Source organism: Callionymus lyra, chromosome 3, assembly GCF_982586985.1.
Source record: "Callionymus lyra chromosome 3, fCalLyr1.hap1.1, whole genome shotgun sequence".
Taxonomy (NCBI): domain Eukaryota; kingdom Metazoa; phylum Chordata; class Actinopteri; order Syngnathiformes; family Callionymidae; genus Callionymus; species Callionymus lyra.
Window position 1 is genome coordinate 8,425,316 of NC_141820.1, and position 27,942 is coordinate 8,453,257.

Below are 27,942 nucleotides of genomic sequence, written 5' to 3' on the forward strand. Positions count from 1 at the left end.
TTGGTGTCAAACATACAGTATATTTACAACATCATTGACTACATGGTTCCTACAAAACAAGGTTTTCACATTAAATAAGTTGAAATGTGCAGGACTTAGAGCTCGTGGAGCGTCAATAAATATTAGCACGAGCACGAGCTAGCGACGCGGTGTGTTTGGCAACATGGAAGTCCTGGAGCGGATCAAGAGTTCATGGCTTCACAGTGGAGCAGTGACGGAGGCTTCAGTCTCTCAACTCCTCAGATCTCCTCAGATCTCCGTCAGCGTCACCTTGTAGGCGTCGCCGGAGCTCTCCAGGCTCAGGATGAAGGTGTCCTCGTTGGAGTAATGTTCGATCACGTTGTCGTCCATGTTGACCAGGATCCTGCAACATCATCATCTTCATCGTCATCATCATCATCGTCATCATCATCATCTTCATCATCATCTTCATCATCTTCATCATCTTCATCATCTTCATCATCATCATCATCATCATCTTCTTCATCATCTTCATCATCATCATCATAATCCTCATTGTCATCGTCACCATCCTCATCATCATCTTCTTCATCTTCATCATCGTCAAGTTCATCATCATCATCATCATCTTCACCACCAGTATCTTCATCCCCATCATCATCACCATCACTATCATCATCATCATCATCGTCTTCATCGTCATCATCATCACCATCTTCTTCATCTTCATCGTCATCACCATCACCATCACCATCACCATCACCATCACCATCACCATCACCATCATCATCATCATCATCATAATCATCTTCATCTTCATCGTCAAGTTCATCATCATCTTCACTATCATCATCATCGTCAAGTTCATCATCATCATCATCATCATCATCATCATCTTCACCACCAGTATCTTCATCCCCATCATCATCACCATCACTATCATCATCATCATCATCGTCTTCATCGTCATCATCATCACCATCTTCTTCATCTTCATCGTCATCACCATCATCATCATCATCATCATAATCATCATAATCATCATAATCATCTTCATCTTCATCGTCAAGTTCATCATCATCTTCACTATCATCATCATCGTCAAGTTCATCATCATCATCATCATCGTCATCTTCACCATCAGTATCTTCATCTTTATCATCATCACCATCACTATCATCATCATCATCTTCATCGTCAAGTTAATCATAATCATCATCATCTTCATCGTCAAGTGCATCTCCGTAATCATCATCTTCACTATCATCATCGTCAAGTTCATCTTCATCATCACTATCATGATCATCATCCGCTTCATCATCATCATCGTCAAGTTCAACTTCATCATCTTCACCATCACTATCATCATCTTCCTCATCAAGTTCATCTTCATCATCATCATCATCTTCATTGTCAAGTTCATCTTCATCATCTTCACATCACTATCATCATCATCATCGTCAAGTTCATCTTCATCATCACTATCATCATCATCATCTTCACCATCACTATCATAATCTTCATCATCATCATCATAACCATCACTATCATCATCATCATCATCATCTTCACTATCACTATCATCATCTTCCTCATCAAGTTCATCTTCATCATCATCATCATCTTCATCGTCAAGTTCATCATCATCATCTTCACATCACTATCATCATCATCATCAAAATCGTCAAGTTCATCTTCATCATCACTATCATCATCATCATCTTCACCATCACTATCATAGTCTTCATCATCATCATCATCATCATCATTATCATCATAACCATCACTATCATCATCATCATCGTCACCATCACTATCATCATCTTCATCATCATCATCATCATCATCATAACCATCACTATCATCATCTTCATCACTATCATCATCATCATCATCATCTTATCCATCACTATCATCATCATCATCATCATCTTCATCATCATCATCTTCACCATCACTATCATCATCATCATCATCTTCACCATCACTATCATCATCATCATCATCATCTTCATCACCATCACCATCACCATCACTATCACTATCACTATCACTTTCATGATCATCTTCATCTTCATCTTCATCTTCATCTTCATCTTCATCTTCATCTTCATCATCATCATCATCATCATCATCATCATCATCATCATCATCTCTACATCTCTCACCCTTTCTTGCTCTTCTTGTAGACCTTGCTGATCTTCTGAGATGGTACACCGTACTTCTCTGAGATCTGAGCAGGAGGAGAAGATCAGGAGGTTGAAGAAGTCCATCATGATTCTACTCACAGCTTCCATCAGGCCCTGGAGTGTCGGAGACTTGAGCATCAGAGCGTCGAACACTTCCTCAGACTCTTTCCGTACGTACAACAAAACTGCAGGAGGAGGTTTCTGTGTTAGTGACTTTCAGGAGAAATACTACTGTAGTACAGAAGTTTATCAGTGACGAGAGAATATTTGAATGATTTAATTCACGTTTAAATGTTGAAACTTTCAATTCTATCATATACTAATTTCCACATACTTCAAAAGATTTCCATATTATTCCACATACTCCCACATACTTCCACATACTTCCAAATACTTCCACATACTTCCATATACTTCCACATACTTCCATATACTTCCACATACCTTCACATACTTCCATATACTTAGACATACTTACACATACCTTCACATAATTCCATATACTTACACATACTTACACATACCTTCACATACTTACACATACCTCCATATACTTCCACATACCTTCACATACGTCAACATACTTCCATATACTTCCACATACTTCCACATACCTTCACATACTTCCATATACTTCCACATACTTCCACATACCTTCACATACTTCCACATACCTTCACATACTTACACATACCTTCACATACTTACACATACCTCCATATACTTCCACATACCTTCACATACGTCAACATACTTCCATATACTTCCACATACTTCCACATACCTTCACATACTTCCACATACTTCCACATACCTTCACATACTTCCACATACCTTCACATACTTCCACATACCTTCACATACTTCAATATACTTCCACATACTTCCACATACCTTCACATACTTCCATATACTTCCATATACTTCCACATACTTCCACATACCTTCACATACTTCCACATACTTCCATATACTTCCATATACTTCCACATACTTCCACATACCTTCACATACTTCCACATACTTCCATGTACTTCCATTTACTTCCACATACTTCCAGGTACCTTCACATACTTCCACATACTTCCATATACTTCCACATACCTTCACATACTTCCATATACTTCCACATACCTTCACATACTTCCATATACTTCCACATGCTTCCACATACCTTCACATACTTCCATATACTTCCGCATACTTCCAAATACCTTCACATACTTCCACATACTTCCACATACCTTCACATACTTCCATATACTTCCACATACATTCACATACTTCCACATACTTCCATATACTTCCATATACTTCCACATACCTTCACATACTTCCATATACTTCCACATACTTCCAAATACCTTCACATACTTCCACATACTTCCAAATACCTTCACATACTTCCACATACTTCCACATACTTCCACATACCTTCACATACTTCCATATACTTCCATATACTTCCACACACTTCCATATACTTCCACATACTTCCACATACTTCCACATACTTCCATATACTTCCACATACTTCCACATGCTTCCACATACTTCCATATACCTTCACATACTTCCACATACTTCCACATACTTCCTCATACCTTCACATACTTCCACATACTTCCATGTACTTCCATTTACTTCCACATACTTCCAGTTACCTTCACATACTTCCATATACTTCCACATACCTTCACATACTTCTATATACTTCCATATACTTCCACATACCTTCACATACTTCCATATACTTCCACATGCTTCCACATACCTTCACATACTTCCGCATACTTCCAAATACCTTCACATACATCCACATACTTCCACATACCTTCACATACTTCCAAATACTTCCACATACTTCCACATACCTTCGCATACTTCCACATACTTCCATATACTTCCACATACCTTCACATACTTCCATATACTTCCACATGCTTCCACATACCTTCACATACTTCCATATACTTCCACATACTTCCAAATACCTTCACATACTTCCACATACTTCCAAATACCTTCACATACTTCCACATACTTCCACATACCTTCACATACTTCCATATACTTCCATATACTTCCACATACCTTCACATACTTCCATATACTTCCACATGCTTCCACATACCTTCACATACTTCCATATACTTCCACATACTTCCAAATACCTTCACATACTTCCACATACTTCCATATACTTCCATATACTTCCACATACTTCCACATACCTTCGCATACTTCCACATACTTCCATATACTTCCATATACTTCCACATACCTTCACATACTTCCATATACTTCCACATACTTCCATATACCTTCACATACTTCCACATACTTCCACATACTTCCACATACTTCCATATACCTTCACATACTTACCCATACTTCCATATACTTCCACATACTTTCACACACTTCCACATACCTTCACATACTTCCATATACTTCCACATACTTCCACATACTTCCACATACTTCCACATACTTCCACATACTTCCATCATAACTACCTCTCTTGTGAGGTTCTTCTTTCAGCTGCTTCTTGGGTGAGGGACAGAACTCGTCCTCCGAGGCTCTGAACATCCTCTTGACCAGAACACTCCTGGAGACACGTGTTCATGTTTGCATGAGTGACAACATGTTCATGTTCCTATGATGGATGTCAAGCTCTCACCCTTCTCTGTCCACGTCCTCCGTGTTGAAGGTGAAGACCTGAGGAGGAAGAACATCAACACATTCTTATATGTGTATATTTATTATATATTTATTACATATATTATATTTTTTAAATCCCCTGATGTGAGAATAATACATGTGTTTAGAATCTAATTGTAAAATAATATGTGAATTAAACTGAACCTAACATGTTAAGATACACATTTATTTTGGTTTTATTTTGGTTTTATTTTGGTACTTTCACTTCCTGTCTCTCCCTCAAACTTGACTCATTACACCCGACTGGAACTTCAAGCTTGTGTTGGTTTAAGTATTTTCTTGTTTTAAAACTGTCTGTGTATTTTGTTCTGTTTCCAAGATCCTTTTTCTTTTGTTGCTGTTTGTTGCCAGGTTTGGTGGACATTTTGGATTTTCAGGATACTGGACTCTTTTATTTCTTGTTTGGACTCTTGAGATTCTGGACTCTTTTTTTCTTGTTTGGACTCTTGAGGTACTAACTCTTTTTTTTCTTGTTTGGACTCTTGAGATACTGGACTCTTTTGTTTCTTGTTTGGACTCTTGAGATACTGGACTCTTTTTTTTCTTATTTGGACTCTTGAGATACTGGACTCGTTTTTTCATATTTGGACTCTTGAGATACTAACTCTTTTTTTTTCTTTTTTGGACTCTTGAGATACTGGACTCTTTTGTTTCTTGTTTGGACTCTTGAGATACTGGACTCTTTTTTTTCTTATTTGGACTCTTGATATACTGGACTCGTTTTTTCATGTTTGGATTCTTGAGATACTAGATTCTTTTTTTCTTGTTTGGACTCTTGACATACTAACTCTTTTTTTTCTTGTTCGGACTCTTTTTTCTCTTGTTTGGACTCTTGAGATATTGGACTATTTATTTTCTTGTTTGGACTCTTGAGGTACTAACTCCTTTTTTTTTGTTGGTTGGACTTATTTTTCTCTTGTTTGGACTCTTGAGATATTGGACTCTTTCTTTTCTTGTTTGGACTCTTGAGATATTGGACTCTTTCTTTTCTTGTTTGGACTCTTGAGATATTGGACTCTTTCTTTTCTTGTTTGGACTCTTGAGATACTAACTTGTTTCTTATCTGCGTCTGAAAGATGATCTTTTTTTATGTTTTTATTTACTATAGTTGCTACTTGTGTGTTTGAATAATTCAAAACATGAAAATATTGACGCTCCCTAACTTTCCATGACGGCTCTTGTGTGTTTAAAGTCTAGATTGTCCTCAGGTGTGTGTTAATAAGTGTGTGTCTCTCTGTGTGTGTGTGTGTGTGTGTGTGTGTTTGTGTTAATAAGTGTGTGTGACTGTGTGTGTGTCAGACACACAACCTTCCATGATGGAACCAGTATCTAGGGAGCGTCCTGAACCCTCGTACCTGTCCTGCTCTCTGCAGGTTCCCGAAGTGGACGTCTGGAATGAAGAGGACCGGCTGAGCGTCCAGGTCGCTCATGGTCTTGAAGAAGGTGGTGTCGGACTTCTTGGGAGCCGTGATCACAGCGACGCTTCCGTCTTTTCCTGCAGGACAGAAAGAAAAGTTTCTCCTCTGAGGGTCAAGAGTTTCAAACGCCGATCGAACCTTTTGACTTTTTCCGGAACAACTTCCTCTCCTCGTCCCTGATCTTCCTCTCGGCGCCCTGCGGTGGAGAACAGGTGTCAACAACAACCGTCTGGACCGGGAGGCGACACAGTTTTGTAGAGGTCAGAGGTCAATGGTGAAGGTCACATGACCTATATAACTAGACTCTAACACAGACTGTGTGTCTGAGTGTGTTTCTATGTGTGTGTCTGTGTGTGTGTGAGTGCGTGTGAGTGTGTGTGTGTGTGAGTGCGTGTGAGTTCATGTGTGAGTGTGTGTGAGTGCGTGTGTGTGTGAGTGTGTTTGTGAGTTCATGTGTGAGTGTGTCTGTGTGAGTGTGTGTGAGTGCGTGTGTGTGTGAGTGTGTGTGTGGGTTCATGTGTGAGTATGTCTGTGTGAGTGTGTGTGATTGTGTGTGTGTGTGAGTGCGTGTGTGAGTGTGTGAATATGTGTGTCGGGCCATGAGTGTGTGTGTGTATGTGTCTGCAGGGGTGTGAATATGTGTGTAATTTTGTGAGTGTTTCTGTGTGTTTAAGTGTGTGTGTGTGTCTGTGTGTTTAAGTGTGTGAGTGTGTGTGAATGTGTTTGACTTCGTGTGTGTGTGTGAGTATGTGTGTGTGTGAGTGCGTGTGTGAGTGTGTAAGTGTGTGAATGTGTGTGTCGGGCCGTGAGTGTGTTTGGTGTCTGTGTGAGTGTGTGTGTGTGTGTATGTGTCTGCAGGGGTGTGAATATGTGTGTATGTTTGTGAGTGTGTCTGTTTGTTTGACTGTGTGTGTAAGTGTGTCAGTGTGTGTGTATGTGTTTGACTTTGAGCGTATGTGTGTGAGTGTGTGTGTTCAAATGAGTGTGTTTGTGTGTTTGTGTGTGTGTAGGTGTGCGTGTGTGTCTGTGTGTGAGTCTGTAAGTGTGTAAGTGTGTGTGCACAACAATTACACACAAGAAACATCTCATATATGTATTTTAAAGAAACATTAATTCAACTAAAGTGAGCGTAAATAAAAATGATCAAACACAACTGTTAACAAACAAACCAAATAATAAAGAAAGTCTAATTATATAAAATTGTAGTTTTTATTTGTTACTTTTCCCCAAAATATTTAAATATTCACTTTAATGGAGCAAAATAATACTAACATAAAATAACAACAATGATAATAAAAAAAACATATAGATATTTAGAGACTAGTAATGAATAAAATAAATACAATAATAATCTGTTTATGTCAACTCTTGTCATGTTAGCGTTAGCATGAAGAAGCTACGTATCAAGACGATTAGCTTAGCTTCATGTATTATGTATATAAATATACTCACAACATACTTTAAATTAATAATTATAATATTTGTGTGAAGTACAAAGATCTTCGACGATAGTTTTTAAAACACGTGATGATCTGACTTTATATTAACTCAACTGCTGTCATGTGTCGCTCTGACCACTAGAGGGAGAACAAACGCTGCTGTGACCAAAGATCCACGTGTTTTTATAAACAGAACAAAAGTCATGGTTTTGTTCATTTGTTTTTAACCAGTGACGACGGAACAGGAAGTGACCTTGTCGCAGAAGACTTTGATCTGAGAGAAGGCTCTGTGCAGAGGTGTGTTGCTGCGGTTGTTGTAGCTGTAGGTGTCGATCTGGATCATCAGAGGAAGACCCTTCACGCCCTTCTGGGACGAGAAGTCTGTGCTCAGGCAGTTCACCGTGATGAAGATCTGCAGAGGAAGAGGAGGAGAGTCGTGAGGGTTCTTTAAAGATCTGCAGAGGAAGAGGAGGAGAGTCGTGAGGGTTCTTTAAAGATCTGCTGAGGAAGAGGAGGAGAGTCTTGAGGGTTCTTTAAAGATCTGCAGAGAGGAAGAGGAGGAGAGTCGTGAGGGTTCTTTAAAGATCTGCAGAGGAAGAGGAGGAGAGTCTGGAGGGTTCTTTAAAGATCTGCAGAGGAAGAGGAGGAGAGTCGTGAAGGTTCTTTAAAGATCTGCAGAGGAAGAGAAGGAGAGTCGTGAAGGTTCTTTAAAGATCTGCAGAGAGGAAGAGGAGGAGAGTCGTGAGGGTTCTTTAAAGATCTGCAGAGGAAGAGGAGGAGAGTCTGGAGGGTTCTTTAAAGATCTGCAGAGGAAGAGGAGGAGAGTCGTGAAGGTTCTTTAAAGATCTGCAGAGGAAGAGGAGGAGAGTCTGGAGGGTTCTTTAAAGATCTGCAGAGGAAGAGGAGGAGAGTCGTGAAGGTTCTTTAAAGATCTGCAGAGGAAGAGGAGGAGAGTCCTGAAGGTTCTTTAAAGATCTGCAGAGGAAGAGGAGGAGAGTCGTGAGGGTTCTTTAAAGATCTGCAGAGGAAGAGGAGGAGAGTCGTGAGGGTTCTTTAAAGATCTGCAGAGGAAGAGGAGGAGAGTCGTGAGGATTCTTTAAAGATCTGCAGAGGAAGAGGAGGAGAGTTGTGAAGGTTCTTTAAAGATCTGCAGAGGAAGAGGAGGAGAGTCGTGAGGGTTCTTTAAAGATCTGCAGAGGAAGAGGAGGAGAGTCGTGAGGGTTCTTTAAAGATCTGCAGAGGAAGAGGAGGAGAGTCGTGAGGGTTCTTTAAAGATCTGCAGAGGAAGAGGAGGAGAGTCGTGAGGGTTCTTTAAAGATCTGCAGAGGAAGAGGAGGAGAGTCGTGAGGGTTCTTTAAAGATCTGCAGAGGAAGAGGAGGAGAGTCGTGAGGGTTCTTTAAAGATCTGCAGAGAGGAAGAGGAGGAGAGTCGTGAGGGTTCTTTAAAGATCTGCAGAGGAAGAGGAGGAGAGTCGTGAGGATTCTTTAAAGATCTGCAGAGGAAGAGGAGGAGAGTCGTGAGGGTTCTTTAAAGATCTGTAGAGAGGAAGAGGAGGAGAGTCGTGAGGGTTCTTTAAAGATCTGCAGAGAGGAAGAGGAGGAAAGTCGTGAGGGTTCTTTAAAGATCTGCAGAGGAAGAGGAGGAGAGTCCTGAAGGTTCTTTAAAGATCTGCAGAGGAAGAGGAGTAGAGTCGTGAGGGTTCTTTAAAGATCTGCAGAGGAAGAGGAGGAGAGTCGTGAGGGTTCTTTAAAGATCTGCAGAGAGGAAGAGGAGGAGAGTCGTGAAGGTTCTTTAAAGATCTGCAGAGAGGAAGAGGAGGCGAGTCGTGAGGGTTCTTTAAAGATCTGCAGAGAGGAAGAGGAGGAGAGTCGTGAAGGTTCTTTAAAGATCTACAGAGAGGAAGAGGAGGAGAGTCGTGAGGGTTCTTTAAAGATCTGCAGAGAGGAAGAGGAGGAGAGTCGTGAGGGTTCTTTAAAGATCTGCAGAGGAAGAGGAGGAGAGTCGTGAGGGTTCTTTAAAGATCTGCAGAGGAAGAGGAGGAGAGTCGTGAAGGTTCTTTAAATATCTGCAGAGAGGAAGAGGAGGAGAGTCGTGAAGGTTCTTTAAAGATCTGCAGAGGAAGAGAAGGAGAGTCGTGAGGGTTCTTTAAAGATCTGCAGAGGAAGAGGAGGAGAATCATGAAGGTTCTTTAAAGATCTGCAGAGGAAGAGAAGGAGAGTCGTGAGGGTTCTTTAAAGATCTGCAGAGGAAGAGGAGGAGAGTCGTGAGGGTTCTTTAAAGATCTGCAGAGGAAGAGGAGGAGAGTCGTGAGGGTTCTTTAAAGATCTGCAGAGGAAGAGAAGGAGAGTCGTGAGGGTTCTTTAAAGATCTGCAGAGGAAGAGGAGGAGAGTCCTGAGGGTTCTTTAAAGATCTGTAGAGGAAGAGGAGGAGAATCATGAAGGTTCTTTAAAGATCTGCAGAGGAAGAGAAGGAGAGTCGTGAGGGTTCTTTAAAGATCTACAGAGGAAGAGGAGGAGAGTCGTGAGGGTTCTTTAAAGATCTGCAGAGGAAGAGGAGGAGAGTCGTGAGGGTTCTTTAAAGATCTGCAGAGGAAGAGGAGGAGAGTCGTGAAGGTTCTTTAAAGATCTGTAGAGAGGAAGAGGAGGAGAGTCGTGAAGGTTCTTTAAAGATCTGCAGAGGAAGAGGAGGAGAGTCGTGAAGGTTCTTTAAAGATCTGCAGAGGAAGAGGAGGAGAGTCGTGAAGGTTCTTTAAAGATCTGCAGAGGAAGAGGAGGAGAGTCGTGAAGGTTCTTTAAAGATCTGCAGAGGAAGAGGAGGAGAGTTGTGAGGGTTCTTTAAAGATCTGCTGAGGAAGAGGAGGAGAGTCGTGAGGGTTCTTTAAAGATCTGCAGAGGAAGAGGAGGAGAGTCCTGAAGGTTCTTTAAAGATCTGCAGAGGAAGAGGAGGAGAGTCGTGAGGGTTCTTTAAAGATCTGCAGAGGAAGAGGAGGAGAGTCGTGAGGGTTCTTTAAAGATCTGCAGAGAGGAAGAGGAGGAGAGTCGTGAAGGTTCTTTAAAGATCTGCAGAGAGGAAGAGGAGGAGAGTCGTGAGGGTTCTTTAAAGATCTGCAGAGAGGAAGAGGAGGAGAGTCGTGAAGGTTCTTTAAAGATCTACAGAGAGGAAGAGGAGGAGAGTCGTGAGGGTTCTTTAAAGATCTGCAGAGAGGAAGAGGAGGAGAGTCGTGAGGGTTCTTTAAAGATCTGCAGAGGAAGAGGAGGAGAGTCGTGAGGGTTCTTTAAAGATCTGCAGAGGAAGAGGAGGAGAGTCGTGAGGGTTCTTTAAATATCTGCAGAGAGGAAGAGGAGGAGAGTCGTGAAGGTTCTTTAAAGATCTGCAGAGGAAGAGAAGGAGAGTCGTGAGGGTTCTTTAAAGATCTGCAGAGGAAGAGGAGGAGAGTCGTGAGGGTTCTTTAAAGATCTGCAGAGGAAGAGGAGGAGAGTCGTGAGGGTTCTTTAAAGATCTGCAGAGGAAGAGGAGGAGAGTCGTGAAGGTTCTTTAAAGATCTGTAGAGAGGAAGAGGAGGAGAGTCGTGAAGGTTCTTTAAAGATCTGCAGAGGAAGAGGAGGAGAGTCGTGAAGGTTCTTTAAAGATCTGCAGAGGAAGAGGAGGAGAGTCGTGAAGGTTCTTTAAAGATCTGCAGAGGAAGAGGAGGAGAGTCGTGAAGGTTCTTTAAAGATCTGCAGAGGAAGAGGAGGAGAGTTGTGAGGGTTCTTTAAAGATCTGCTGAGGAAGAGGAGGAGAGTCGTGAGGGTTCTTTAAAGATCTGCAGAGGAAGAGGAGGAGAGTCCTGAAGGTTCTTTAAAGATCTGCAGAGGAAGAGGAGGAGAGTCGTGAGGGTTCTTTAAAGATCTGCAGAGGAAGAGGAGGAGAGTCGTGAGGGTTCTTTAAAGATCTGCAGAGAGGAAGAGGAGGAGAGTCGTGAAGGTTCTTTAAAGATCTGCAGAGAGGAAGAGGAGGAGAGTCGTGAGGGTTCTTTAAAGATCTGCAGAGAGGAAGAGGAGGAGAGTCGTGAAGGTTCTTTAAAGATCTACAGAGAGGAAGAGGAGGAGAGTCGTGAGGGTTCTTTTAAGATCTGCAGAGAGGAAGAGGAGGAGAGTCGTGAGGGTTCTTTAAAGATCTGCAGAGGAAGAGGAGGAGAGTCGTGAGGGTTCTTTAAAGATCTGCAGAGGAAGAGGAGGAGAGTCGTGAGGGTTCTTTAAATATCTGCAGAGAGGAAGAGGAGGAGAGTCGTGAAGGTTCTTTAAAGATCTTCAGAGGAAGAGAAGGAGAGTCGTGAGGGTTCTTTAAAGATCTGCAGAGGAAGAGGAGGAGAATCATGAAGGTTCTTTAAAGATCTGCAGAGGAAGAGAAGGAGAGTCGTGAGGGTTCTTTAAAGATCTGCAGAGGAAGAGGAGGAGAGTCGTGAGGGTTCTTTAAAGATCTGCAGAGGAAGAGGAGGAGAGTCGTGAGGGTTCTTTAAAGATTTGCAGAGGAAGAGAAGGAGAGTCGTGAGGGTTCTTTAAAGATCTGCAGAGGAAGAGGAGGAGAGTCCTGAGGGTTCTTTAAAGATCTGCAGAGGAAGAGGAGGAGAGTCCTGAGGGTTCTTTAAAGATCTGTAGAGGAAGAGGAGGAGAATCATGAAGGTTCTTTAAAGATCTGCAGAGGAAGAGAAGGAGAGTCGTGAGGGTTCTTTAAAGATCTGCAGAGGAAGAGGAGGAGAGTCGTGAGGGTTCTTTAAAGATCTGCAGAGGAAGAGGAGGAGAGTCATGAGGGTTCTTTAAAGATCTGCAGAGGAAGAGAAGGAGAGTTGTGAGGGTTCTTTAAAGATCTGCAGAGGAAGAGGAGGAGAGTCGTGAAGGTTCTTTAAACATCTGTAGAGGAAGAGGAGGAGAGTCATGAAGGTTCTTTAAAGATCTACAGAGGAAGAGGAGGAGAGTCGTGAGGGTTCTTTAAAGATCTGCAGAGGAAGAGGAGGAGAGTCGTGAGGGTTCTTTAAAGATCTGCAGAGGAAGAGGAGGAGAGTCGTGAAGGTTCTTTAAAGATCTGCAGAGGAAGAGGAGGAGAGTCGTGAGGGTTCTTTAAAGATCTGCAGAGGAAGAGGAGGAGAGTCGTGAGGGTTCTTTAAAGATCTGCAGAGAGGAAGAGGAGGAGAGTCATGAAGGTTCTTTGAAGATCTACAGAGAGGAAGAGGAGGAGAGTCGTGAGGGTTATTTAAAGATCTGCAGAGGAAGAGGAGGAGAGTCGTGAGGGTTCTTTAAAGATCTGCAGAGAGGAAGAGGAGGAGAGTCGTGAGGGTTCTTTAAAGATCTGCAGAGAGGAAGAGGAGGAGAGTCGTGAGGGTTATTTAAAGATCTGCAGAGGAAGAGGAGGAGAGTCGTGAGGGTTCTTTAAAGATCTGCAGAGAGGAAGAGGAGGAGAGTCGTGAGGGTTCTTTAAAGATCTGTAGAGGAAGAGGAGGAGAGTCGTGAGGGTTCTTTAAAGATCTGTAGAGGAAGAGGAGGAGAGTCGTGAAGGTTCTTTAAAGATCTGTAGAGAGGAAGAGGAGGAGAGTCGTGAAGGTTCTTTGAAGATCTGCAGAGAGGAAGAGGAGGAGAGTCGTGAGGGTTCTTTAAAGATCTGCAGAGAGGAAGAGGAGGAGAGTCGTGAGGGTTATTTAAAGATCTGCAGAGGAAGAGGAGGAGAGTCGTGAGGGTTCTTTAAAGATCTGCAGAGAGGAAGAGGAGGAGAGTCGTGAGGGTTCTTTAAAGATCTGTAGAGGAAGAGGAGGAGAGTCGTGAGGGTTCTTTAAAGATCTGTAGAGGAAGAGGAGGAGAGTCGTGAAGGTTCTTTAAAGATCTGTAGAGAGGAAGAGGAGGAGAGTCGTGAAGGTTCTTTGAAGATCTGCAGAGAGGAAGAGGAGGAGAGTCGTGAGGGTTATTTAAAGATCTGCAGAGGAAGAGGAGGAGAGTCGTGAGGGTTCTTTAAAGATCTGTAGAGGAAGAGGAGGAGAGTCGTGAAGGTTCTTTGAACACTCGAGTCACTCAAGAGAATCGATTTAAAGTCACAGTTTTTAAAGTCATGTGATGGAAGACGTGTGTTTTCATTGGACAAAAGAGTTTGTTTGAAGAAAACACTATATTAGGATCTTAAACAACTTTTGTTGTGTTTACATCATATGACATTTATGAAGATTATATAAAAGATAAAAAGACAAAGATGACGTCAACAGGTGCATCGATGTAAGAACGCGACTGAAAACAAACACCACCGTCTACACAAAGAGGCTGCAGGTTCGACACCTGCCGCACCACGACCCTGTGGTCAGGCTCAACGGTCGGGGCAGGAGACCGAGGCTACAAACAGGCCCAGAGTAAATATTGGACCTGATACGTGATCTTGGATTCACTCCAGCAACCTTTTTTGCCCTCGAGCTGCAATTACAATATATGAGGCGCATTACACACAAACACACATCTACACACACACACACACCTACACACCTACACACACACACCTATACACACACACACACACACACACACACACACACACACTGAGAAATGAGGGCAAAACAAACAACAGAGGGTGGGGACCAGTGCCCTGGAGGGGGAGCAGTTCAAACAGTCTTATTGAAGGAGCGGTCACTAGAACACACAACTCTGTCCATCAGTTTTACTACACAACCCTAGACCAGCAGTCTAGACCCTAATGGACTCTGAGACACACAACAGTTGCTGGTTCCACTTTTACATCAATCGAGGAAGAACCAGAAGAAGGAACTTCCCAAAGAGAAGGATTTTCAAAAGGTTTTTGTCAGTGGTTTCCTTTGTGTGTGGACTTCTCCCAGTTCCTGGGTTTACTCTGGGAACTCCGGTTTCCTCCCACAGTTCAAAAAACATACAGAGGTTTATCAAACTTTAAATTGGCCGTGTGTGTTTTTGTGACCCAGAGAACATGTTTAAAATGAAGGAATGGACTTCATTCTTTATTCATTTAGCAGTATCAGTATCATGCCGAGTCTGGTTCTGCTCGAGGTTTCTGCCTGTTTAAAAGGAAGTCGTCTTCTATCGTAAAGTGTAGTTTAAACTGTTTAAAGTGTCGTCAGAAAACTTTATGATTTAACGTTTAAAAAATAATAAATTGAATTATTTTAAATGAGGAAAGTTGTTCAAAAGTTGTGTAACTTTACTTTGAACAAGTTCTACTTTATGTGAGATACAACCATGAATATTTCATCATTTAAACCTTGTGATATCTCTGGGTCAAGGTGACCCAAAGGCCATAAAACAAACTTGTTTGTGGTATCCCTTCTGTTGTTGTTACCACAAACACATTTGTTTTCGAGCCTTCAGGTCACCTTGACCCAGAGATATCACAAGGGATACCACAAACACATTTGTTTTCGAGCCTTCAGGTCACCTTGACCCTGAGACAACATGAGGGTTAACTAAAACGTAAGGTTGAAACTTAAGAGATTTACTGTAATTAAAGGTTTCATTTGTTTGATAGAAGACGTGTTGAAGTTTTTTCTCGTCCCATGAAAATGCTTTAAAAACAATATTTAGATTAAAAAAAAAGTCAAAGTTTGAAATGTTAAATTAAACCGTCAATATTGTGACGCCACTGACTCTCAGGTGTGTGCACCTGTGTGACATCACTAAGGAGGCGGAGCCAACACTTTGTCTGCCAACAAACGATGAGGAAGAAAGAACCTGTCGTTCAACTCAGGCGGTGTAAACACAGGTTTATGTCGTGATATTTGTGACATTTGTGTAGTTCTTCTGTACCTTGGCCTCCTCGTTGACGTCCCAGGTGAAGGAGACGGCGTTGTAGGCGATCTCCTCGATGTTGCCGATGGTGTTGAAGCTCTCCTTGTAGTCGGCTGAGACCAAAAGACACAATTGAGTCTCTTCGGCAAACAACACACGACCCTCGTGGAGACGAGTCGGCAGCTAGTGTGTGTCCAGATAAGTTGTCGAGTGGCACGCTCCAGGACAATGAGATAAAACCCTTATCAGCTTCGACAAACACACTTGGACGTGCTCAAAGGCAGCGGCAGTGACTCTCAGGTCCATATAAGAGAGTTCGACTTCTGACAGGAAGACACCAGTGTCATCAGCATATTGACTGAATTTGACATTTCAAATCTTCAAACTTGACATTTTTTATTGATTAAATTCTAATTATTTAAGCATTTAATTGTTTTTTGAATAAATAAATTCAATTATTTTTTCATTTTTTTATTTTTAAATAATTTAATCAAATATATTTGTCACTATTATACCAATATATTTTTTATATTGAATGTAAAATACTATGAATTATTACATATTTCATTTTTTTGTTTAAGTATTTTTTAAATTTTGGAATAAGACTGGATAAAAAAAAATATTTAGAAAAATTCATAGCTTTTTTATTTTAAAAAAATATTAAAAGTGGTGGTTGTATTATGCCAATTTTTATATTCAATGTAAGACTACAAATTATTATATATTAATACTATCAAAAATGTGTGTGTTTTTTTTTTAAATAAGATGGAAAAAAAATGCTTTTTTATTCCAAAATATTAAAAAGCGGTGGTTCTATTATATCAACGTTTTTATATTGAATTTAAAAAGCTACAGATTCAAAAAATATATTAAATTTAAACATTTTATTTTTTAGTTATTATAATTTGAATATTAAACTATATGAGTAAAAAAAGGTTGTTTAAAAAAATATTTATAGCCTTTAAAATGAAATAAAATAAGGGTGGAACTTACTACAACCTACTTTTTGTCAAAGAATGAAGCTATTTTACGTATAAATAAACATTTTGTATTATACATTTTGACATTTATATATACATTTATACTTTTTGTCTTCTATTTCTTAAGCTATTTATACATTTTGTCAATTTGACATTTCGTTGTCCGTATGTTAATTAATTGGGCGGGTCAAACATCAGTCCAAGACAGTGATTGGTTACAGGCTTGGATCAACTACCACTACCTTGAGATCATCACACGTAACATTTTTATATTGTATTTAAAAGGTTATGAATTAAGACATATTCAATTTAGACATTTTATTTTTGAGTTTTGGGAATTAGAATATCAAACTATATGAGTAAAAAGAAAATGGTTATTTAAAAAATATATATGCATAGCCTTTAAAATGAAATATAATTACGATGACACTTTTATACCAATATTTTTAACTGAATTAAAAAGGCTTCGAATTGAAAAAATATTACATTCACAAAATCCATTTTTGAATTATTACAACTAAAATAACAAAGTATATTTGTACATGTTTTTTCTTTAATTCATTAATTTATTCAATTAATCAATAAAAACAAATTTAACTTCAATATTAGAAATAATGGAATTAAATTCCTAAAAACAACAACATTTTAATAAAATAAAAAATCAATTTTCAACAAGGTTTAAAATATTAAATTCAACTATTTTTACGAAACTAATTTACTTCCAAACAATGTCGTCGTGAAGCTGAAGACACGATGTAAGTTGATCTCTGACATCACTTCCTGCTTCGAGGATCTTTTGATAGATCGCTCGTTAACTTGTTTAATTGCCAAGAACACTTCCTGGTTACTCCACAGATGCACGACGCCCCAAAGACACGTGACCCATTATTAACCCATTCACGGGCCCCGAGGGGGAGGGGGTGATGGGGGGGGGGATCAACCGCCAGTCAAATGAGCTCGTCCACTAGTGTCAGGTGTCAGGACTTGAAGGAGGAAGTGGGTCAAATCATAATTCCTGCTCCCTGAGAACTTCCTAAAGATGGAGTTCTGAACTTATTGAGTTTGGTTCTGATCCAGGAATGTGATCCGTTACTACTGTGTTATTAACACACACCAGTGTTTCTCCGTCAGAAGTGAAATAAAGGGATTAAGATGTGAACTGGACGAGGAATTCACACACTTTTACATTCCTCTCCCTGTTCTGACAGGCTGTGTGTTATTGTGTGTGTGTGTGTGTGTGTGTGTGTGTGTGTGTGTGTGTGTGTGTGTGTGTGTGTGTGTGTGTGTGTGTGTGTGTGTGTGTGTGTGCACGACCCTCCAACCCAGGTTTTCTACACATACCTGTCGCCTCTGCTGTTCAACAGGCCTCGACATGTCAAACACACACACGCCTACAAACTTCAGCCTCAAAGGTCAAGACTTTCATACAAACATTATATTTGTGTCTCGACCTGAAGCTGTTTTTAACTTTGTGTTTATCGTTCTTGAATGAAATCATCAAATAAATAATCACATGTTAATGATGATGTGATCAGTGACACACGTATGAATATATTTTAGTTTAAACATCTTGAATTACACTTGAAATTGTTCGATTATAGTTTTTTTTTTTTTTATATAGTTTAAATTTTTTATCATAGTTGAAAATTGTTTGATTATAGTTTAATTTTTTAAAATAATATTTTTAAATTGTTTGATTAAAGTTTAATTTTGTATTATAGTTGAAAATTGCTTTATTATAATTTTTTTAAATAATAGTTAAAAATTGTTTGATTATAGTTTTTTTTTATATAATAGTTCAAATTGTTTGATTATAGTTTAATTTTTTTTATTATAGTTTAAAATTGTTTGATTACAGTTGAAAATTGTTTGATTATAGTAAAAAAAATAATTGATTACAGTTAAAAAACGTTTGTTTACATCAACATAAAACACTGAAACGGACGCAAAGATGAAACTGAAAGAAATCGAACCAGCAAACAAGTCAACAAATGTTTCTTCTCACCGATGTCAAGAACTCTCTGTTTGGCCGTGTGTTGTCGTGAGTGCCAGTACTTCCAATACTTGAGCTGCTCGTCACGATTCTTGTCTTCACTGAACACGACCATGACGACACTCTGAGGAGACACACAACCATTATTAATTATAGTTGAAAATTGTTTGATTTTAGTTGAAAATTGTTTGATTATAGTTGAAAATGTTTGATTATAGTTGAAAATTGTTTGATTATAGTTTAAATTGTTTGATTTTAGTTGAAAATTGTTTGATTACAGTTGAAAATTGTTTGATTATAGTTTAAATTGTTTGATTCTAGTTGAAAATTGTTTGATTACAGTTGAAAATTGTTTGATTATAGTTGAATTGTTTGATTATAGTTGAAAATGGTTTGATTATAGTTGAAAATTGTTTGAATATAGTTGAAAATTGTTTGATTATAGTTGAAAATTGTTTGATTACTGTTAAACATTGTTTGATTTTAGTTGAAAATTGTTTGATTATAGTTTAAATTGTTTGATTTTAGTTGAAAATTGTTTGATTACAGTTGAAAATTGTTTGATTTTAGTTTAAATTGTTTGTTTATAGTTGAAAATTGTTTTTTTATAGTTGAAAATTGTTTGATTATAGTTGAAAATTGTTTGTTTATAGTTGAAAATGGTTTGATTATAGTTGAAAATTGTTTGATTTTAGTTGAAATTGTTTGATTTTAGTTGAAAATTGTTTGATTTTTGTTGAAATTGTTTGGTTTTAGTTGAAAATTGTTTTATTACAGTTAAAATTGTTTGATTATAGTTGAAAATTGTTTGATTATAGTTGAAAATTGTTTGATTATAGTGGAAAATTGTTTGATTATAGTTGAATAGAATGCTCCTCCCATGATGCAATACCAATAGACTCAGGGACTCATTCATTCCTCGTGATATTAGGGACAAACACTCACTCGGACTTTGCTGATGGGGTGCCGGAGGCGCTTGTTGGCGCTGAGCTCGTTGAGGGTCACGGCGTAGAACTGGCCCTTGTTCAGGTAGGTCATGGGCCCCTCGCCCTGCTTGTGCCGCAGCGAGCGCGTGGCGTCCAGTGTGTACTGGAAGCTGTCGCTGCAAACACACAAACCCCACTGTTAAAAAAAAATGACGACAATTCGTTGACCGCCGAGCGGTTTCTTACACAGTTTCCTGCTCGTACGACGAGATGAAGTCGTCCGTCGCCAGAGATGACGTCGTGTGGAACTTCTGAGGAAACATCGAACCACCAGAGGAAGTTTAGACACAGTATTGAAAGACAATATGGTAATATAAGAGGAAATATCTACGGATCAGAATGTTCCGTTGAACTTGTTTTTGTTAAATAATTTAATATTTTCTTTATTTAAAGGTTGAATTTGTTTTATATAAATAATTGTATATTTTATATATTTAAAGGTTAAATTTGTTTTAGTTAAATAATTATATATTTTCTATATTTAAAGGTTACATTTGTTTTAGTTAAATAATTATATATTTTATATATTTAAAGGTTACATTTATTTTAGTTAAATAATTATATATTTTATATATATAATATAGGTTGAATTTGTTTTATATAAATTATTATATATTTTATATATTTAAAGGTTACATTTTTTTTTGTTAAATATTTATATATTTTATATATTAAAGGTTGAATTTGTTTTTGTTAAATAATTATATATTTTCTATATAATAAAAGTTGAATTTGTTTTATATGAATAATTATATATTTTCTATATTTAAAGGTTACATTTGTTTTAGTTAAATAATTATATATTTTATATATTAAAGGTTGAATTTGTTTTTGTTAAATAATTATATATTTTCTATATTAAAGGTTACATTTGTTTATGTTAAATAATTATATATTTTCAATATTAAAGATTTAATTGGTTTTAGTTAAATAATTATATATTTTCAATATTAAAGATTTAATTGGTTTTAGTTAAATAATTATATATTTTCTATATTAAAGGTCGAATTTGTTTGATATAAATAATTATATAGTTTATATATTTAAGGTTACATTTGTTTTAGTTAAAAGATTATATATTTTATATATTTAAAGGTTGAATTTGTTTTTGTTAAATAATTATATATTTTCTAAATTAAAGATTTAATTGGTTTTAGTTAAAAAATTATATAACTTTTCTTCATTAAAGGTTGAATTTGTTTGATATAAATAATTATATAGTTTATATATTTAAAGGTTACATTTGTTTTAGTTAAATAATTATATATTTTATATATTTAAAGGTTGAATTTGTTTTACATAAATAATTTTATATTTTATATATTTAAAGGTTACATTTTTTTTGGTAAAAATTAAATATTTTCTATATTAAAGGTTGAATTTCATTAAATAATCAAATTAGAAAAAGATTTGGAATATTTTCAAAAATTAATTATTATTTGTTTTAAACATAGACTTTGATATTTTAATTCCAGTCGGTCAAAAATGTATTTTCTAAACTCAACATTTTGTAATTAGTGGTCTTTTAAATTCAATATAAAAATTCCAGGAGTTACTGAGCTTCTTGATAAAACCTTCCTCCAATCGTGTGACACGTAGATGATCACATGACGACATAGAAAACACTGGCGCATAAATTAAAAATGGTGGATTCTAAAGCGATGGTAAGATTAAAGATATTTGCAACTAATCAAACTGAATTTAAAAGGCTACGAATTAAAAAAAAACAATTAAATCTTTAAATATAGAAATTATTTAATTAAATATTCGATTTTTCAATACTTAAATATTATAAACAACAACATTTCAATGAAGAAATTCAAAGTTTCAACATCAAAAATGTTCAATTCAAGGGTTAAATATTCTGATAAACTTCCGCGAGGAACCGACTTGACGTTGAAGTGAAGACAGAAATAAACATTCTTTGGTTCCGAACTATTCTCACCGCCTCTCTCTCCTCCTCGTACGGACTGTCGGGCGAACTCTGCCGGTCGTCCTTCACGTACGACCCCACGGACGTGACCTCGTAACCCTGTTCGTAGATGACCCGCGCCGACGGCTCCGCCTCCGCCCTGTAGTGAAGCCCCGCCCCCGCCATGTAGACCGGGGCGTAGGTCTCGGCCTTCACCGGCGCCGGCGTGGCCCCGTCGCCCGGGCCGGCGCCGCTGGGCTGATCCCGCTTGGCGTCGCCGTGCTCGGTGCTGCGCGAGAGGTTGACGGGGACGGTCTTGAGGACCTGGACTCGGTTGTCCACCGGCTCCAGCTCAGCATTGCAGCTCAGAGCAGGCCTGAGGAGACAAATATTTACAAAGATCTTCTAGTTTCAACGGATAAAACATGTTTTGACATCAAAGTTTGACATTTGACAGTTTGACTTCTACCTCATTTGCATAAACCCACCTTTTCTCCTGCTCCTCTGTTCCTTCCATGACCTTGGCAGCTGGTAAATGTCGTTTTTCTTTGGGCACCTGGAAAGTAACGATACTTGATGAGCCAGTTTTTTAAAGCTTATTTCAGTTAGTAGTACTGCAGTCCACCACACAATCCTAGCAACTCAAGTAAAGTCGCTTCACTGAAATAGATTCACGTAAACTTTGATCGTAACTTTGCAGTATTACCCCTTGAGGCTCCATAGTATTAGCCAAATGGCCCCTGAGTACGAAACCTAGCGGAGTAATTCTATGGAGCTTTGAAAGCTAATACTATGAAACCACCAGGGTAATACTACGGTGCTCCGCTCACTAATACTACGTACCTAGTGGAGTAATATTACAGAGCTTTGCGCACAAATACTTTGAAACCTAGCAGAGTAATAATACAGAGCTTTGTGGACTAGTACTACAAAACCTAGCAGATTAATACCACAGAGCTTCGCTGACTAACACTATGAACCGAGCGGAGTACTACTGCAGAGCTTAGCGCACAAATACTACAAAACCTAGCGGAGGAGTACTACAGAGATTTTGCGCACAAATACTACGAAACCTTGCGGAGTAATACTGCAGAGATTAGCGCATAAATACTACGGAACCTAGCTGAGTAATACAAAAGAGCTTCGCTCACTAATACTAAGAGACCTAGCATAGTAATACTACAGAGCTTTGTGCACAAATATGACAAAACCAAGCGGAGTAATACTACGAAGCGTCGCACACTAATACTACGAAACCTAGCATAGTAATACTACGAAGCGTCACACACTTATACTATAAAACCTAGTGGAATCAAAATACAGAGCTCCGCGGACTAGTACTAAAAAACAGATTAGTGCTAAAGAGCTTGGCTGACTAATACTATGAAACCTAGCGAGTAATACTACATAGCTTCGCTGACTAATACTACAAGACCTAGCAGAGTAATACTAAAGAGCTTCACAGACTGATACTACGAACTTAGCGAAGTAATATTACAGAGTTTTGCGGAGTAAACCCATGGAGCTTTGCGGTCCACGAAGTTATGATACGGAGCCTCATCAAGTAATCCTATTTAGGATTAGTAATACGAAAAAAGTCAAATATTTTGACAGGTTTTCAGCCTAACGTACCACATAATCATAGGTTTAATAAATACAAACAGAAGTCATACAAAAGGTATTGTTTATGTCTGTATCTTTATAGAATATCAACATGAACATGTTTCTACTTTGATTCTGAGTCGACGAGCCGCGTACAACGTCTCGTGTACCACTGCAGTACCTTGTAGTAGTCGTAGAGCAAGCCCAGGGCGTTGGCGCTGTCTTCATCTCCGTTGATGCTCATCATGGCCTTGGTCGCAGCGGTCAGTGGGTTCTCCAGGTACGACCGCCATGCCTCGTCCTCGCTGGTGTAGGCTCGCCGCACGGAAGGGAAGGAGCTCTCGTTGGGGACGACCACCACTAGACGCTTGCTGACACACACACACACACACACACACACGGAAACGTTTTATTTAAGGCAGATAATCACATGTACAACTGACAAAATCTTCGACTTTTTTAGTACTACTAATCCAAAGTAAGATTGCTCGATGAAGCTCTGTGGTATTACTTCGTCGACCACGAGGCTCTGTGGGTTTACTCCGTGAAATTCTGTAATATTACTATGCTAAGTTCGTACTACAGTCTCTGAAGCTCTTTAGTATTACTCCTGTAGTATATTAGTCAGCGGAGATATGTAGTATTAATATGCTAGGTTTTTGTATTATTAGTCAGCAAAGCTCTGTATTTTTACTCTGCTAGGTTATGTAGTATTAGTCAGCGAAGCTATGTAGCATTAATATGCTAGGTTTTGTAGTATTAGTCAGCGAAGCTATGTAGTATTACTCTGCTAGATTTTGTAGTATTAGTCAGCGAAGCTATGTAGTATTAATATGCTAGGTTTTGTAGTATTAGTCAGCGAAGCTATGTAGTATTACTCTGCTAGGTTTTGTAGTATTAGTCAGCGAAGCTATGTAGTATTACTCTGCTAGGTTTTGTAGTATTAGTCAGCGAAGCCATGTAGTATTATTATGCTAGGTTTTGAAGTATTAGTCAGCAAAGCTATGTAGTATTACTCTGCTATGTTTTGTAGTATTAGTCAGCGAAGCTATGTAGTATTAATATGCTAGGTTTTGTAGTATTAGTCAGCAAAGCTCTGTATTATTACTCGGCCAGGTTTTGTAGTATTAGTCAGCAAAGCTCTGTAGTATTACTCTGCTAGGTTTAGTAGTATTAGTCCTTGAGGCTCTGTATTATTACTCCGCTAGGTTTTATAGTATTAGTGTGTGACGTTTCATAGTATTACTCCACTAGGTTTCTTAGTATTTGTGCGTGAAATCAATTTCTAAAGAATCTGTTTTTATGTAAATAAAACTTAGTGGGTTGATTATTTTGACTCACACTTGCTAGTAGTGTGTGTGTGTGTGTGTGTGTGTGTGTGTGTGTGTGTGTGTGTGTGTGTGTGTGTGTGTGTGTGTGTGTGTGTGTGTGTGTGTGTGTGTGTGTGTGTGTGTGTGTGTGTGTGTGTGTGTGTGTGTGTCGTTCATAAATCCCACTTAAGAGCAGATCACAGAGCCAGTTCCACCTCCTCTGTTTTCACAACATGTGCAGCAGGAGCGGCTCTAGATGTGTCAACTTGCACTTTGAAAAAAAGAGTCAAACAACGAACCACCGTCACACCTTCACGACGACACTCTCCAGGGATTTACAGGAAAAACCTCTTTGGTTATCAGTCATTAAATACTCTCATACAAGGACTGACATGTTTGTTTATGGAGGAATTAACACCTCAATAATAACTAGTGTTAGCTAGTTCTAGAGATAGTGTTGATTCTGGAAACCATGTTTAAAATGTGTGTATAATATGATATATCTGGGTCATCATGACCCTGCAGCATCAGTACAGTGAATAAAAACAACTAAAGAAACTTAATACCTTGACCTTCATTATCTTAACTGATACTATTATGATTGACATGCTGTTTAATTTGAATTATGTATATATTTAAACTGAATTTAACTTTCAAAAATTATAAAAAGAAGAAGAATATAGTCAACAATATTACTTGAAGTAAATATATTAACAACGATTAAAGCGAGTCGGGTGTTGAACGCATGAACAGTTACAGTGAAGGAAGTTATTTTCATCTCATATCACAATTGAATTTAATAGTTGCATTTTTATTTAAATGTTTTAGGCTGATGAGTGTAAGGATATACATGGAAATACAATTATTAACAATTGCTCATTATATATACATATATATATATATATATATATATATATATATATATATATATATATATATATGTATATATAATATTACAATATCAAAATATTACATCAAATTAGTAATTAAAACAATTAAAAGGTAAGCTCATCATAATATTCTTTTTTAACAATAGCACAAACTATTTTGTTTTCGACGTGAAGTAATAGTAATAACGATTATAACAACACAGGTATTACAAGTACAGTATGTTGTACAGGATTCTGGAAACTTGTTTTCATCTCAATCATTGGTTACATTCCATGTTTATTTAACGTGTATAGGCTGGATATACACGGAAATACAAGTATTAAAATTTGCTCAAATTAAAGTTACATTTAAAAATATATACCGTGATAGTTAGTCATAAATTGTGCAAACCATTGTGTAATAATACTAATAAAAACAATGAAAACTTAAATATATTATAATAATAACGACATATGGAATAATATTTTTAATAATACAAGTGGAAAACCAAAACAAACTAGTTTGATTTAATAGAAGACTTTATAATAGAAGCTTTGTGCAATAATTCTTAGATTAAAATCAATTTTAACATGAAAAATGTTATCGATAAATAACATAAATTCATTTGAATTCTTAAATCAACCCATAGTTTAGACATAAAACCCTCAGAGCTGCTAAAAAAATCGTTGTTTTTTGTTCCTAAAAAAGTTTTCTCTTGAATCCAGTCTCGAGTCAAACACGTCGAGCCTCACAATCCAACTTAAATCCACGTCGTTCTCGATCATCGCGACACAATCCTCGATATTCCCCCTCGATCCTCGACTGCTTTCAGTTTTTTAATCGCTTTTTTCTGTCTTTCCTCCCCGCAGGGAGACCCGAGACCCCTGGTCCCCCCGCAGGACTCGAACCCTCCACTGCCTCGATCACTTACTTGTCTGGCTCCTGTGACATATTTCCCTCCAGAGTCTTCTTGTGGAACTGGACTTTCAAGTCGGAGCAGGTTGTAGAGCGAGTGAGCTGCCAGAAGTGGGTCTACAGGTAAGTCGACTTTTTTTTTCTCGCCCCGCGTCTTTCCTCCCTCCCTCCTCCCCCCCCCTCCCTCACCTGGGCAGGTAAGACCTTTTGTCCCGCTGTGTCCCGCGCTATCACACACACACACACAAACACCCCGAGGACACACACTCCGCTATTATCCTGGAATCACTTGATAAGCTTCAGGTTTATTCTCTTAAAATTCTGCTGCCGTGAAGAATGGAAAAGGTGAGTCTGGCGGGAAGACGATTGGCTGCTTTGGGCACAGGGCGCGCTGTGATTGGCTGAGGAGCTGGAAGGACAGGTGAGGATCCACCTCCGTCTGCGCGGAAGGTACGAACACAATATGGGTTTGGAATAGTTTATGTTATGAATAGAAGAATGTGTGGAAATAAAATTTTAAAAAAATGTCATTAAAAATATATATATCGGCTGGAAAAAATGTACTACTAAAAACAAATAATGCTGATGTAAAATATATATTAGCTGGAAGAAAATTTTGTCTGAAGAAAATATTTGCATTGAAAAAATATGTTGGTTGTAAAAAATATTGTCCAGCAAATAGTATTTGTTTGAAGAAAAGAGTATTAGCATTCATAACATATATCGACTGAAAAAAATTATATTGACGTAAAAAAAAAGGTTGGCTGAAAATAAAAATATTGTCTAATAAGTAGGAAATTACCTTTGAAAAAATATATGGCTTGAAAGAAAAATATTCTCTAAAGAATAGAAAATTACCTTTGAAAAAATATATGACTTGAAAGAAAAATATTCTCTAAAGAATAGAAAATTACCTTTGAAAAAATATATGGCTTGAAAGAAAAATATTCCCTAAAAAATAGAAAATTACCTTTGAAAAAATATATGACTTGAAAGAAAAATATTCTCTAAAAAATAGATAATTACCTTTGAAAATATATATGGCTGGAAAGAAAAATATTCTCTAAAAAATAGAAAATTACCTTTGCAAATATATATGGCTGGAAAGTAAATACCATGTAAAAAAAAAAGTGCATTAAAGGTATTGACTGGAAAAAAAACAATATTGACATTGAAAAAAAAGATGTTTGCTAGAAAAAATGGTGCTGAGGAAAAATAAATTGGTTGAACAAATATATTGGTTAAAAAAATATATTTTTCAAAAGAATGTATTGGTTGAAGAAGAGAATATTGGCATTAAAAAAGTTGGAAAAAAGTTTATAGTCATAAAAAATGATATTGATGTAAAAAATGAATGTCTGGAAGAAAATTTTGTCTGAAAGAAATGTAGGCATTAAAGAAATATATATATTGTCTGGAAAAAATATTGACTGAAAAAAAAGAATATTTGCATTGAAAAAATATATCTTTGCTTGATAAAAAATATTGTCGAGGGAAAAAATATTTGCTGCAAAAAATTAATTATGCAAAAATTATTGGCTATAAGAAAGAAAAATAGCTTTAAAAAAAGACATGTTCGCTAGAAAAAAAAATATTGGGCAAAATATAGGCTAAAGAAATTATTGACATTAAAAAAAATATGGCAGGAGAAAATTAAAAATGACGTGTAAGTGTCGGTAAAAAAAAAAAAAAATTAAAAAGTTTAAGAAATGTATCTTTTGACGTGTTTGCATCTTGGCTTTCAACATTTACTCTGTCAACTTAGTATTATTTTCTTTCAGCCAATATTTTTGGCACTAATCTAAAATCCATATAAATATGGTGGAAAAACAAGATAACATTTGATATAAATCACAAAAAAATAATCCAACACAA

General features: G+C 37.7%; 1 protein-coding gene across 1 annotated transcript; it reads right to left on the reverse strand.

Annotated features, from left to right (window-relative positions):
- grhl2b (grainyhead-like transcription factor 2b) lies at positions 1-26,210 on the reverse strand. The gene is made up of 16 exons (XM_087786331.1): positions 26,084-26,210; positions 23,154-23,343; positions 21,859-21,926; positions 21,404-21,746; positions 19,645-19,709; positions 19,418-19,574; positions 18,485-18,596; positions 15,518-15,612; positions 7,985-8,143; positions 6,431-6,488; positions 6,230-6,369; positions 4,834-4,871; positions 4,670-4,761; positions 2,250-2,335; positions 2,130-2,194; positions 1-364 (listed from the first exon to the last, which is right to left on the reverse strand). The coding sequence occupies exons 1-16, from the start codon at positions 26,101-26,103 to the stop codon at positions 250-252; spliced, it is 1,803 nt and encodes a 600-aa protein (XP_087642457.1). The 5' UTR covers positions 26,104-26,210; the 3' UTR covers positions 1-249.
- Between the last annotated feature and the right edge of the window lie 1,732 nt (positions 26,211-27,942).

Coding starts and splice junctions, on each gene's coding strand:
- grhl2b (XM_087786331.1), bottom strand. CDS start 26,103: ATGTCACAGGAGCCAGACAA. Junction 15,613..18,484: donor ACAGAGAGTTCTTGACATCG/GTGAGAAGAAAC, acceptor TTTTGGTCTCAG/CCGACTACAAGGAGAGCTTC. Junction 6,489..7,984: donor TCAAAGTCTTCTGCGACAAG/GTCACTTCCTGT, acceptor TCTCCACCGCAG/GGCGCCGAGAGGAAGATCAG.